The sequence below is a fragment of the Chlorocebus sabaeus genome, chromosome 8 (genome assembly GCF_047675955.1).
Source record: "Chlorocebus sabaeus isolate Y175 chromosome 8, mChlSab1.0.hap1, whole genome shotgun sequence".
In the NCBI taxonomy this organism is placed as follows: Eukaryota; Metazoa; Chordata; class Mammalia; order Primates; family Cercopithecidae; genus Chlorocebus; species Chlorocebus sabaeus.
In genome coordinates this window covers 51684677-51699308 of record NC_132911.1, presented here as the reverse complement: position 1 = coordinate 51699308, position 14632 = coordinate 51684677, and the positions used below count along the sequence as shown (strand labels likewise).

The following is a 14632-nucleotide window of genomic DNA, read 5'->3' as shown; positions in this document are numbered from 1 at the left end:
ATAAAAAGAAATGAAGTACTGGCACATGCTACAGAATGGATGAGCCTTGAAAACATTATCCCAAGTTTAAGATGCCAGACACAAAAGGTCAGATGTTGTATCATTCCATTTATATGAAATATTCAGAACAGACAAATACACAGAAACAGAAAGCAGACTGGTAGCTGCAACGGGCTGGGTAAGGGGTTAGTGGGGAGGGACTGCTTAATATGTACAGGGTTTCCTTTGGTGTAAACTGTTTTGGAATGATACAGCGTTGGTAGTTGTACAACATTGTGAATGTGCTACCACTGAATTACACACTTCAAAATGGCCAATTTTATGTTAATTTTATCTCAATCAATCAATAAATATATATAAGTTAATGCATACATACACATACAATTCACATGGTTCTACCAGGCATTCCAGGAGCCTGCCACATAGCATCCATTTCCTCCATGGTGGCAGTGACTGGAAACAGTCTCTTCTTATGGAAGCTTCCAGGTAGTGTATAAAGGGGACACATATGAATGCATATATGTAAATGGACATACTTAGTGTTTTTTACCACAACATTAACAGAGCATACTCTGACCAGGCAGAGGTGACAGATGAGTCACAAGGCCTAAAAGTCACAGTGCTCACAGGTATGTGGCTTCATCGTTGCCCCTCGGCTCCTTGGGTTATACTCTCCCTAATTTTCCACCCAAACATAAAGCAGAGACCAGATATTATTATTTAGGAAGCACCTGGAAGAAGTTCAAAACTGAAACATAAAAGTAAATTACCAGATAATGCCTTTATGGTCTGCCATTAGGAATGACACTTTCTCCCAAATACGTGGTAGCTCTTGAACATATATCATTTCAGGAAATCTTGTTCTAGCCTTTTCTGGAGAGAAGATGATGCAACCATGAGCTGAGTACAAACCAGAATTACGTTCAAAAATTTTCAAGACAAGATTTCCTGGTATCCTTGCTGTCACTGTAGTTTCCCACTTTTCCATAGCTCTTGAGGAGATGGGTCCTCAGAGATGTTCAGCTTCTCCTCATTCGATGTCTGCGGGATTCCAGGGTAGCCAGGGTTCTATTTAACTTACCTGTGTGCAAAGACTCGAAGTACAAAGCTGAATAAGCCACTTCTGAAGTTTTCCAAAAATCTGATTTCATTGGGAGGCATCAAGAAGATTTTGACATTTATTTCACTCTTCTTCCCACTCCATAGCATGCATATAATCTAGTCCTCTCTTGTTCCCTCTTCTAGGAGCTGTAGACAACCTGCACTGAGATTTCACACCAAAGATAGGAAGGGTGGTCTTGCACTTACGGGAAACCAGGTGGCAGGCCAGGTACGTGTGGAGGGCCTCACACAGTTGCCTTGAGATACAGATTCCAGAAGCCTGTGGAGTCTCTCCCCACAAGCTACCTCTGGACGACTCAGTTCTCCTTTTTTGTTTAATTCAAATGATGAATTCCTTCCTCTCAGGTAATTTTATTTCATTCGATGTTAAATGTCATATTTTAATTCTTCTATCATCTGCCTGTGGTTGTTTAATTTTTGCTTGAACTTTTAGTTCTACATTAATTGTAATAAATGCTTTAAAACCCATACATCATTATCCACTGAATTCTCTATTTTCTTTTTTTTTTTTTGAGATGGAGTCTTGCTCTGTTGCCCAGGCTGGAGTGCAGTGGCGCTATCTCGGCTCACTGTAAGCTCCACCTCCCGGGTTCACGCCATTCTCCTACCTCAGCCTCCCAAGTAGCTGGGACTACAGGTACCCCCCACCACACCTGGCTAATTTTTTGTATTTTTAGTAAAGACAGGGTTTCACTGTGTTAGCCAGGATGGTCTCAATCTGACCTCATGATCTGCCCGTCTCGGCCTCCCAAAGTGCTGGGATTACAGGCGTGAGACACCGGGCCCAGTCTCTATTTTCTTTATAAACATCTTCACCCAAGAGCTGCCCTTGTTCCTCCCCTGCCACTTCCCTAAGTGTTCCTCCTTGTGCTGTTCCCTATTTGTTTATACTGACTGAACATTCTTCAGGGACCTTGGTTCCCAGTGTCTCATCCTCCATCTGATTGGAACACACATCACCTCTGTCCCAAAGCAGAGTATTCCTGGCAAGTTCTACCTCACTGGCCTCGTCAATCTCCTTAGACAAACAACAACATTTGTAGCACAACTCCATGGACTGGTTCATCCTGAGAAGAGAAGGGGAGCCACAACCTCACCCCACCTTCTTAGCTGCTCAATCAGCCATTGCTGTTTCCCATCAACACATACTTGCTGGGTGTCTACTGCATTCATGGTCCAGTACCAAAACCAGATGAGTCACAGCCCCTGACCTCCGAGGGGTTATTTATGGTTAAATGAGACAACTGAAGTAAAGAAAACACATAGAGCTTATTTTGAAGGCAATGACAAGTATCAGGGCAATGTTTAATACCTGGTTGTTAGTCTCATTATATAATCAAGCATCTGTCACTTTCTTTTGTATCTGTGCAAATAAATGTGAAAGTTCAGACCATTTATAATACCAGTGCCAGAGCAGCAAGTGAGGAAGAAACAAGGGCATCTGTTCATGTACAATCCTCTCTCCTGGGAAGACGGTGTCCAACCCAAGAATTGCTCTGCAGGATTTTTGCTCCAGTTCCCTGTGGAGAAGGAGTTGAGCTGGCTCAAGCCACTGAGAACTGTGGAGCCAAGAAATCAGCATAACAAGGGTGAGCCTACCAAACCCGCCAGCTGGCTGCACCAAATGCTCTGGGTCTAGCAGCAGCTGGGAGAGAGGGCAGAGTAGGTCATTTGACAGAGGCAAAAGGGGAGGAGAGGGGCAGCAAGGTGTGGCAGCTCAGCTGGAGGAGGAAGTCAAGTTGGGTCAGGCTTGATCTCGCCCTGTCTCTGCTTCTTGCCCACAGAGGCACGTGGCACTGTGTGCTTGCATTTGGCAACCCCTGAAGACTCTGCCAGGCTGTGTGCTGTCTCCCATGGCTCTTCTCTGTGCCATCATCTCAGCAAAGCACACTCCAGAGCTGCAATCTGACTCACAGGAAAGTTCTAGTGTGATCACAGTGCTGCTCCAGATTGCAGCTGCAGGAATGGGGTGGGGGTATGGTGGGAAGAGTGGGGAGACTGTTCCAGGTCTCCAGCCTCTTTCAGGAACAAAAGTTTCCAGAGAAAGGAGGTCAGAAATAGGGAGGAAAAAATTCCATGCCTTTTATATAGGGCCACCTTGAAATCCTTCTTGTTCTTGATGGATGACAGGTGCTGGAAAATCACCATGGCCAGGTTAAGATGCAAACTTAGAATGGTGGTTACACATACCATGACTGAATATGAATCTGGAAAATTACTCTTGCTGTTTTCATTCTATTATCAAAACTTCATAATTGTCTGTACTCACATCCCCAGGCTGTTGCCATTCCATTTCATTTTTTCCTTCAAGTCTATCACTGGTTTAATATATAGAAAAAAAGAGCATGGAAACTTTCACTGCAGTTTTCATATTATCCATAAGTTTACCAAGAAAGTTATTCAATGTGTGTAGCCATAAATGAGAACATAGGTCAAATGATATAGGTTGATATTATCAAGTGTTTAAAGAGCATGAACATACTACTTTCATATTATTTACACCTCTAACTCTACTCTGAAACTTTTACTGTTTCAATCAGATAGCTGTATAACACAACACTAGATCAATAAAATGATAAAAGTTAAAAGAGACAAAGGGTGGAGAAATGGATCCATTTTCTGCTACCTACAAGGGAAGAAATGCTATGCACACAAAGACATAACAGTGCAAACTGTTAACAAATGCCAAAAATAAGATATACATTTAAATAAAACATAAAGACTACTATTAGTACTAAACATAATCTTTAACCACAAGGAGGGTCCAACCCACGATGTTGGACCATACACACAAATTAACTCAAAATGGATCACAGACCAAAATATAAGGGCAAAAGCTATAAAATTCTTGGAAGAAAACACAGAAGTATGTTTGCATAACCTTGGATTCACCAATGGTTTCTTAGATATGACCCTGAAAACACAAGCAATAATAACAAAAATGATAAATTGGACATTTGTCAAAACGATAAATCTTTGTGTTTCAAAGGACACTATCAAAAAAGTGAAAAACTCCACAGAATGGGAAAAAATATTTGCAAATGATAAAGGACTTATACAGAGAACTCTTACAATTCAACAACAACAAATAACCCAACTTCAAAAATAGGCAAAGGACTTGAAAGACATTTCTCTAAAGATGATATACGAACAGCCAATAGCCTATGAAAAGATGCTCAGCCAGGTGCAGTGGCCTCACACCTTTGGGAGGCTGAGGCAGGCAGATGATGAGGTCAAGATATTGAGATCATCCAGGCCAACATGGCAAAACTCTGTCTCTACTAAAAATACAAAAAATTAGCTGGGCATGGTAGCGTGCACCTGTAGTCCCAGCTACTTGGGAGGCTGAGGCAGAAGAATTGCTTGAACCTGGGAGGCGGAGGTTGCAGTGAGCCGAGATCGTGCCACTGCATGCCGCCCTGGCGACAGAGCAAGACTCAGTCTCAAAAAAAAAAAGATGCTCAACATTGCTAGTCATCAGGAAATGCAAATCAAAGCCGCAATGAGATACCCACTTCAGACACAAGTGGATGGCTACAATAAAAAAGACAACAATAACAAATTTTGGAGTGGATGTGGAGAAAGTGGAACCCTGGTATATTTTACATTGCTGATGGGAATGTAAAATCGTGTAGCCACTTTGGAAAATACTGTGGCAGTCCCTCAGAAAATCAAACATAGAGTTACCTTATGACTCAGCAATTCCATGCCTAGATATATATTCAGGAGAAAGGAAAATATATCCACACAAAAAACTTGTATGCGGATATTCATAGTAGCACTATTCATGTTAATCATAAAGTGGAAACAACTCAGGTGTGCATCAACTCAAAAGAGAAATAAAATATGGTATATTCACAGATAATGGATTATTATTCATCCATAACAAGGAACGAAGTACTGAAACATATCACAACATGGATAAACCTTAAAAATATTATGCTAGGTAAAAGAAGCCAGTCACAAAAGATTTGTGATTCTACTTATATGAAGTATCCAGAATAAGCAAATCTGTAGAGACAAAAAGTAGATGAGTGGTTGCCAGGGGTTGGGAAGAATTGGGAATTGGCAGTCAATTGGTATGGGGTTTCTTTTTGAGGTTGCAGAAAGTTCTAATTTCATATTATAGTCATGATTGCACAAGTCTGTAATTACAATAAACATAACTGAATTGTACACTTTAAATAAATGAATTTTATGGGATATGAATTATGTATCAATAAAGCTCTTTAAAAATGTGATAGAGATAAGATAGATTCCTTCGGGTCCCCATGAGTCAACTTCCAATTTCTAGATCTCTGTGTATACATGACAGAACCATAAACACCAGACTGTAATTCCATGGGTTCCGATATGTCTTTATTCTTACAGTAAGTCGGCATGTGGACAGGAAGAATGGCAAAGAATATAAAGGGTCTGGATGTCAATTAGTAGAATAAGCAGTAGTAAGACTAATTCTACTACTAGAATTAGCCTTTGTGTATGTTTGGACAGTGGAGAAAGACTCTTGGATCAAGCTTACTAGATTCCTTTTGAAAATTTCTGACCACCTTTTCAGGTAGTCAAAATGGTTGACTACCTTTTCAAAAGGAATTTAGTAAGCTTGATGCAAGAATCTTTTTCCACTGTCCAAACACACACAAAGGCTAAGGCCCCTAATCATCACATCCATGATCTACCAGTGCATGTTCCTCATTAGGCTTTAATATTGAGCCAGGGCTGAGAAGAAACAATGTCAAATGGCCCTGGATATCATAAGGACTAACAATAACTGTTTTAGAGAGGAAACAAGCAAAGGTTAAGAAGAGATGGGCAGCTGAGATTAAAAGGTTTATTTAAGACTCATGGACATAGAACTAATAATTAAGGGATGATTTAAATGAATGAGCACAGGTAAGAACAAACCTAAGGCATGGGCTATGGCATCAGTTATAAGGACATGCAAAAAAAAAAATGATACTCTGCACTCACAATCTTTCACATTACAATAAAAAAATTCAAATCATTGAAAAGGAACAATTCCAACTTTTCTACAACAGGAAGAAGCAAAGAGACTTCAGAAATAAAGCAAGTATGAATGACAACAACCACCTTACGAAAATGTGATGCTAAGAAGATGGATGAACAGTCATTCCACCAACTCTGGCAGTATATGGTGGTACATAAAAGAAAAGCAGGTGAAATGGTCCCCTGTGTTGTTGACGAGGGAGCTGTCTTCCCTTCAGGCTCTTCAACTGTAGACAGGGATATGCCACTGTTACAGAGAAGGAATGTATGCCACCCTATCTCAATACAGAGAAAAGGAGGCAGAGTCAAGAATATCTCCCAACTGTTTAGCGGGAAGAAAAGTAAGGTTCAAAAGCAGGGAGAAGAGCTGTATTCACCCAACAGGACACAGCAGGTGAGCACACAGCTGGGGAATCAATGTGTCACAGCTGAGCAGCTTTTCAAAAGGAGTCTAGTAAGCTTGATCCAAGAGTCTTTCTTCACTGTCCAAACACATGCAAACCCTAATGCCCCTAATCATCACATCTATGATCTACTAGTGCATGTTCCTTGTTCGGCCTTAATCTGAACCATTCTCACCATCAGGACTTTGGGATCTTTATTTGTTTTTTTGTTTGTTTCTTTGAGACGGAGTCTCACTCTGTCACCCAGGCTGGAGTGCAGTGGTGCGATCTCAGCTCACTGTAAGCTCCACCTCCTGGGTTCACACCATTCTCCTGTCTCAGCCTCCCCAGTAGCTGGGACTACAGGTGCCCACCATCACGCCTGGCTATTTTTTTTTTTTTTTTGTATTTTTAGTAAAGATGGGATTTCATTGTGTTAGCCAGAATGGTCTCGATCTCTTGACCTCGTGATCCGCCCACCTCGGCCTCCCAAAGTGCTGGGATTACAGGCATGAGCCACCGTGCCTGGATGGGATCTTTATTTGTTTAATGCTCTGGACAAAGTAAAAAAATTTCCAACCACAATATCAGCACCATTCAACAGTGGCCCCAGCATTAGGGCAGTTTTCTGCAATATGTTTATTCCAGAGGAACTTCCATATCTCCATCATTTAGACAGTGGTGGTCATACTTCACATACAAATTTACACAAATGCTTCTTTTCCAAAGTAAATGGGCATCAACTCCTATTTGATGGCAGTGGTAGGGGTAAAGGTGGGGAATGAGGTGGCCAAAAGTACAGAAATAAAAATCACCTTCAAGCAAGCTTCCTCAGCAGCCAGATGGCAGACTCAGTACCAACACTGAGTGCTGATTTGTAAAGGAATAGCTTGTCTTTGCTTAGTTCAAGTTTGTATTATTGTAGCAATGCTCTTTACCACTATTTTTTTAAGCATCTATGCTTGCTGTTAAAGAGGGAGTGAGCTGCTTTTTACTGAGTACTTGTCATATGGGAAGCATCCTGCTGAGTACTTCACATACATCATCCCAATCAGTCCTCACCACCAGTCTGCATTATAGTATTATAATACCAGTTTCACAGACAAGGAAACACAATTTGCCCCAGTCTCCCTGCTAAATGTCCTGTCACCAGTGAACCCACACCAGTCTGATTCCAGACTTTTTGTTCTTTCCATTAAACCACCGGTCTCAATGCATTTTTAAAAGAAAAATGGTACCTGCATACACATTAGGAAACAAGAGACAGAATGCCCTCATTGCAGTTCTGTTGTTCTATGTAAATTTGGACATTGTCATCCCCTTGTGCATCAAGAAAACATTTATTATCCAAGCCTGTTCCTCCTCTGGCATCCCACCCACTCTACTCTGCTAAGTGAGCTTCTGCGCTCACTGTTCCCTACACCTCCTGCTCATGAAGTGACCCAGCAACTCCTTCCAAATCTGGGGCACAGGTTTTCAATGCCCACTTTATTAGACTTTGCAGTACTATGGGTCCCCTCCCACATGGAAGCACCATCCTAAGCGCTTGCCACCACTTCTGGTTTCCTCTTGCTTCACCAGCCCAGCCTCCTCTATCTCCTCAGCGGGCTCCTCTTCTACCTGCTTTCCAATGCAAGAGGACCTTGGAGCTGAATGCCTGCATTTCTTCTTTCCTTTGTCTCTACTGTTTCCCTAAAGTGACCTCCTCCACAGCCCTGGTTGTAGACTCAGCTGTGACAGGACACTGCTGCCTTGCACTCACAGCCATTAGTGCCTTTGGAGCTTGGCACCATAAACAAACATAACCTGCTAACATCCACAAACAAAATGAATGAACATACAAAGATACATAGTGACCAGACACAAGCTGAGAGCCCCCAAACATTTATGTCCAATCTAAAACCTTCTGGGTGTAAGGTATGTATGTCCAGCTTTCTCACAGGACATCTGTTCTTGGATGTCTCATAGGAATCTCAAACTTAGTAGGCACAGACTGCATTCTCAAGCTTTCTTCCAGACCTGCTCTCAGTGTAGTTTTTCTCATCTCAGCAAATGGGAACATCCTTCAACTAAATAACTCAAGCTGAGGCTCGCTCTCTGAATATTCCCTTCTACTTTGCTCCTCCCCCAACCAATCCATTATGAAGCCATCACACACATCTAGAACATGGACCTTTTCTCTAGCTCTGGCAAAGCCACAGGAGACTCAGGAACCCACCAGTCCTCTCTGACCTGTACTATGGCAGTAGCTGCTTCCTGGGTCTCTCTGCTTTCACTGGGCCCTGGCCCATGTGCCCATCCTACTAAACCCCTGATAGCTAAAGCTGACTTTCAAGCGGGTCAACCCCATTCTTGATCAGTGGGCAGCCACAGCAGACACTGCAGCTCCCGCACATGGTCCACTAGGCTGTGGCCAGTTTCCTGCCTGGGATCTCTTGCTGGCCCGTGCAGCATGGTCATGCTGGCATCTCCCTCCTGTCCAAGAGCTTTTCAAAGGTATTCTCTCTTCTGTGAGCAATTCTCTTTCATCTTCTCTTTACCTAACACCTAAACTTAAAGAGTACTGCCTTAGAACACCATCTTTGAACCCTCTAAACTAAATTATGTACGTTCTCCTTTGTGCCCTATTTTTTTCTCACCAGGGCACTTATTGCAACTTGTAATCATAAATGCATTTGTTGTAAATTATTTTGTGTGGAATCTCCCACTAGGATTATGCTCTAGGAACACAGAGACAATGTCTGGTTTTGTCAACCACTGCAGGCCCAGGACCTGGTCCAGGGCATGGTGGATTTTTTTTTCCTTAGTGAAAAGAAGGAATAAATACACAACGTGAAAATAAAGAAAAGGCCAAAAGACCAAAAACAGGAGTAAAACATCAAGGTATGGAAAAAGGAAAATGTGCTTTTTTTCTGAGTTCAGCTCAGTGAATTTCTCCGGCTTTTTGTCTGAAGACACAACTATTTAGCAAGTTCTGTCCTCTTGCAAAGGACTAACTCTCCACTTTAAAATATTTCTGCAATGAAGGGCAAGAAAGAATTTGCATCTCTAAAGGATAAAGATTACATTACTTAGTCAGGTATGGTGGCTCATGCCTGTAGTCCTAGTACTTTGGAAAGCCAAGGCAGGAGGATTGCTTGAGGTTACAAGTTTGAGATCAGCCTGGGCAACAGAGTGAGACCCTGTCTCTAAAAAAAAAAAAAAAAAAAATTAGCTGGGTGTGGTGGCACGTGCCTGTGGTTCCAACTACTTGGGGGCTGAGGTGGAAGGACTGCTTGAGCTCAGGAGGTTGAGGCTGCAATAAGCCATGATTGCTCCACTGCACTCCAGCCTAGGCAACAGAGCAAGACCATGTTTAAAAAACAAACAAACAAACAAAAAGTACTGGTCCCTAGGTTAAATATCTCAAGAAGAAAGGAAGAGAATGTTTTAGAAAGGGAGAAAGAAAGGTGATGTCTGCTGACAATCACCATGCGCTTGGAGTGAGGTAAAGGAAGAGAATGTTTTAGAAAGGGAGAAAGAAAGGTGATGTCTGCTGACAATCACCATGCGCTTGGAGTGAGGTAATATGGTCTGGACCTGCACCACCAGGACACAGAGAATCACTAAGGAATCATCACTTTCTCTCTTTGCCTCAGTTTTCGTTATAAATTACCTAGACGGCCAGTGTTCCCTTTCTCTTAAAAAAAAAAAATGCCTATGGCTTTATTAGTCATGCATTTATCTAACGATCATTCAACATGCAGTGGATCTATAAAAAAGGTGTGTTGGGGCTTTGAACAGACTGCCTATTCTGTGGTTAGGGAGTGCCTTCTGCATCAGTTTTTTGTTACCTTTGATTTTAGTGATTTATAAAACTTAAGTTTGCGTTGGTTACTCTGAGCTACAACACCTTGAGAAACCTCACAGAAATGTTTTCATTAACAGCTCAAGTTAAAGGAAGTCATCCAGAAGAACAATGGACAGGGGACTCTAACATATTATATTTCTGAAATGTAAAGTCTATTTCTGATAATGTTTCACAGTGCAGAGGACATGAACCTTTTGAGAGAATCTATCTGACCCTTAACAGGACTAGCTGCTTCAAAAAATTTTCTTTTAATTTCAAGGTTGGCACTAATTGAGCTATCAGCTTTCAGAAGATAAGCTGTTACTGGTATCAGAAAAGTGACACTGCCTGAAAACTGGGAACAGACTGAGATTGACACCTATGATCAAGGTGCAAAGTAAACTTAGACAGAAATTAATTGCAGGGTTTTATCAGCAACCACCTGACCTGGGCTGGGAAGGGGCAACTATTGTGGCAAACAAATCTGCCATAAGATACCTTCGTTTCTTTTCACCCAGGTTTAATTTCTTCCCACATGGTAATTTCTGGACTTTACAGAAAATACACAGTAATCAAGGTTGTCTTTGAGTTTACTAATAGCTTGAAAGATCTCTGGGGTAGAGCAGATAATGACAAGAGCTCAAGAAAAGCCATTCTGAAAAACAAGGAGACCAGACTTAGAGCTGCCTTTAGTTGGAAGGGGTCACAGCTTATGCAATTTTCCTTCTGTGTGTGCTGTGCTGGTGAGTCTGTACTAGCTAAGCCCAAGTTTGTCTATCCTGTGGGACCCACAGAGTGTTCCATATGTCATCTCTGATCAGGAAGCTGAAAGCAGGAATCACAGGCAGAAAATCTTCCAGGCTACACACCTGCATCTTCTAATAATGTTCGTGCTACATGTACATGTATAAAAAACTGCCTTAGAATGCATACTGCTGTGTCTCGAAGGCAGATACATTCTCTAAGTTTTTCTTTCTAAATATATTAGCAAACAATTAGTAGTGAATACAGTACAGTTTTACTTCTATATTAATTTGATAAATAAACTAGAGAGCCTGATCATTATCACAGCAAAATAATCTAGAAAATATTAATGATCAGATCTTCTTGTACCCAAAGACATCTCAGCAGCCCTGTCCTCAAACTCAAGGCCAAAGCTATGGCCCTTAGTTCAAAAGTTCATCTTTGTACACAGTCCAACCAAGTCTCCCCAGGGCAAGGCACCTGCACTTCTGCTGCCCTGGACAACTTGACCCTGGGTCAGCCTTAATCTAAACACAGCTTGGTTCTAACTCAATTTTCTCCCTTTTCTTTTCGAGACAGAGTCTTGCTCTGTCCCCAGGCTGGAATGCAGTGGCACGATCTCGGCTCACTGCAACCTCCACCTCCTGGGTTCAAGCGATTCTTCTGCCTCAGTCTCCAGAGTAGCTGGGACTACAGGTGTGCACCACCATGGCTGGCTAATTTTTGTATTTTTAGTAGAGACAGGGTTTCACCATGTTGGCCAGGGTGTTCTAGATCTCCCAACCTCGAGATCCGCCTGCCTTGGCCTCTCAAAGTGCTGGAATTACAGGCATGAGCCACTGCGCCTGGCCTCTCCCTTTTCTTTTAAACTTTAACACTCTACAACCATGTCATCTGGGATTCTATATCCCATTGCATTTTTCTTTGTGTCTACCTGTGTCAGCAGTGAGATCCTCCTTGAGGCTCCGTTTCCTCATCTGCAAAGTGGGAATAATATCACCTAGCTTCAATATTGTACAATCTCCGATGTGCTACAGAAAATGCATCACACAGAATGCATATTCATTAACTCTGAATAACTGGATGCTGTTTTCTTGTTTTTGAAGTTCATGCCTGGCATTCTATCTACCACCAGCATATTCTCATTGGATATGTCACCGCATGTATTCCAAAGTACAACTCCAAAGCATTCACAATGCCACTCACATTGGTAGCATTTCACCAGATTTTAGCTTCTAGTTTTTCTCTCTTTGCTAAACAAGTAAAACAACCACCACTGGAGGACCTAGAGGGACAGCCTTCATAACGTGCATTGGCTGTGATTAGTCAGAGGAAGCAACCACACTGTCAGTTTCGTCGTTCCTTCTCGTCAGGGTGATTCAGTTCCCCACTGTCTCTGTTTCCTCATCCCCTTGGAGTGTGTGGTCTGTGTGCTGAAATGAGGAAGCTCTACCAAGTTCCTCATTGCCAAGGTAACTAGTATTCCCTTCTTCAAAACCTAACACTGGATGTGTCATTAAAAAGGCCAAGCAAAACAAAAACACAAAACAAAAACCTATGTCTGATGTGTAGCTGTCTTAGAAAATTCTATATAAATTTACCACAGATTTAGGGCAAAGGGTGCAAGACTGGTCTATATCTATAAGCCATGATAAAGACCTTAAAACTGATTTCATGGATTTCACAAACATACATATTCCAAAAAAGAATCAATTTTTTTTTCCTGTAATTCCAAAAGAAACATTCTCCAACTCTAGACCTCAAGGTGACTTTCTGAAATTCATAGTATTTTCAAATAAAGTGCCTCCACTTGAAGATGATTCATAATTCACATAGGAGCGTAGGTATCCTGTTTCTCTCTCTGGCATCAGAAGGCAGTGTAATGACACGATGATTGCTTTGTCTTTGTATTAGAGATGTGGTCTTGCCATCTTGCTTTGTCCAGGGTGGTCTCAAACTCCAGGGCTCAAGTGACCTGCCTGCCTAGGGCTCCTCCCGAAGTGCTGGGATTATAGGTGTTAGCAACCATGCCCGGCCAGGATGATTGTTAATTACTGTTTCTTCAGTATGTGTTTTCTTACTAATAGTTAAACAAAACTGATGAAGTAGCATCTATACTTTTAATTTCTATTCTGTTGGAAATCCATCTTACTTCCTTGAGGGTAATTATCATTGCCAGAGATAACTTCAAAAGGCTATGCCAGGCTGGGCGTAGTGGTTCACGCCAGTAATATCAGCACTTTGGGGGGCCTGAGGCGGGTGGATCACTTGAGGCCAGGAATTTGAGACCAGCCTGGCCAACGTAGCAAAACCTTGTCTCTACTAAAAATACAAAAATTAGCCAGGCATGGTGGTGCATGCCTGTAATCCCAGCTACTTGGGCACGAGAATCTCTTGAACTCCAGAGGTGGACGTTGCAAAAAGAAAAAAGACTATGCTGAGGCTCTGATGTAAACAAACAGACCTCTCTGTCAGTCATGCGTCTACAGCTATCTGTAAGAACCAACACCAGGAAGGGCCTAAATCTGAGTAAAGACAACATCACTTCTACTACATTTGTCTGCACTTAACTGCATTGGATGATGCAGACAGACAACATTTACATCATTGCAGAAAGTTCTATTAGGCAGTTCTGATACAGATGGTTTGATACAGTACTCTCTGAAAGCCACAGGTTTACCAATTGCCATTATTTACTCAGGTTTTCAAGACATATAAAACTGGATGTTGCAATGGTCTTTTGAGGTATGACAACCACATGTCTTGACTTTCCCAGAACAAAACCAATATTTCTTGCATTTGTATGACTTTCAAGAACATGAACCATTAAAGGTAAAAGAAAATGCAGTAAATTTAATTTTTAATAGGACTTTAAAATTAAATAGATAGATAAAATCCTTTATCATACCATGTAGCCCAAATTTTGATGCAAGGAAAAACAAAAACAGCGCACGTATATGGTAAATGCAGCTAAGAATGTGCTCTGGGAAGAGCCTCCATTTTCTAGAGCACTCTGTCTAAGTGACTCTTCATCCCTGCCCCACACCAGCATCTTGGCACTCACCGAGTTCCAGCTGGGTCTGTGTGTCCTGAGCTGGCCCGCTGCTGACCCCTGGTGCTGTCTCTGCTGGGAAGAGAATACACTCGTTGCACCACCACTCGGACCCCAGCTCCTGGCCATGAGGCAGCTCCCTGGCTTTCCACCACGTCCAGGAGAGAATCCCTCAGGGGAGTGCCGGCTGGGATGTGCTGTTTTGCTTCTTTGTGCCCGTGGGTTGAGGCTGTCCCTGTGGTGGCTACACCACTACAGACAACCTGGCCGAGATACATAAAGGGAACAGTTTCAAGACTCACGAAGTTTCAGGTTTGGCTAACAACAGGCAATATGCTGCACACCAAATAATGACATCCTTAAGCAGCCCCCCAGTGGATCTGTACTACACTGAAGTGATGATGAAGATGAAAACAAAGGAACTTGTGGTGTGGGGCTCTGGGCCTGCCAGGTGGCTAAGATTGCAAGCTAAAGGCCAGTGAAAGAACAAGGAGC

The 14632-nt window shown here is 42.2% G+C and overlaps 1 protein-coding gene across 11 annotated transcripts in view; it reads right to left on the bottom strand.

Annotated features, from left to right (window-relative positions):
* Positions 1-14632, bottom strand: part of SPIDR (scaffold protein involved in DNA repair) — a 502324-nt gene that overhangs the window by 141243 nt on the left and 346449 nt on the right. For 10 of the 11 annotated variants that reach the window (XM_008000554.3, XM_008000557.3, XM_008000556.3 and 7 more), the window contains one exon: positions 14150-14400. The exons of the other annotated variant lie outside the window; for it this stretch is intronic. In XM_008000554.3, coding sequence (XP_007998745.3) covers positions 14150-14400 — 251 coding nt within the window. The remainder of the gene's footprint in view (positions 1-14149; positions 14401-14632) is intronic. 11 annotated transcript variants of the gene reach the window in all.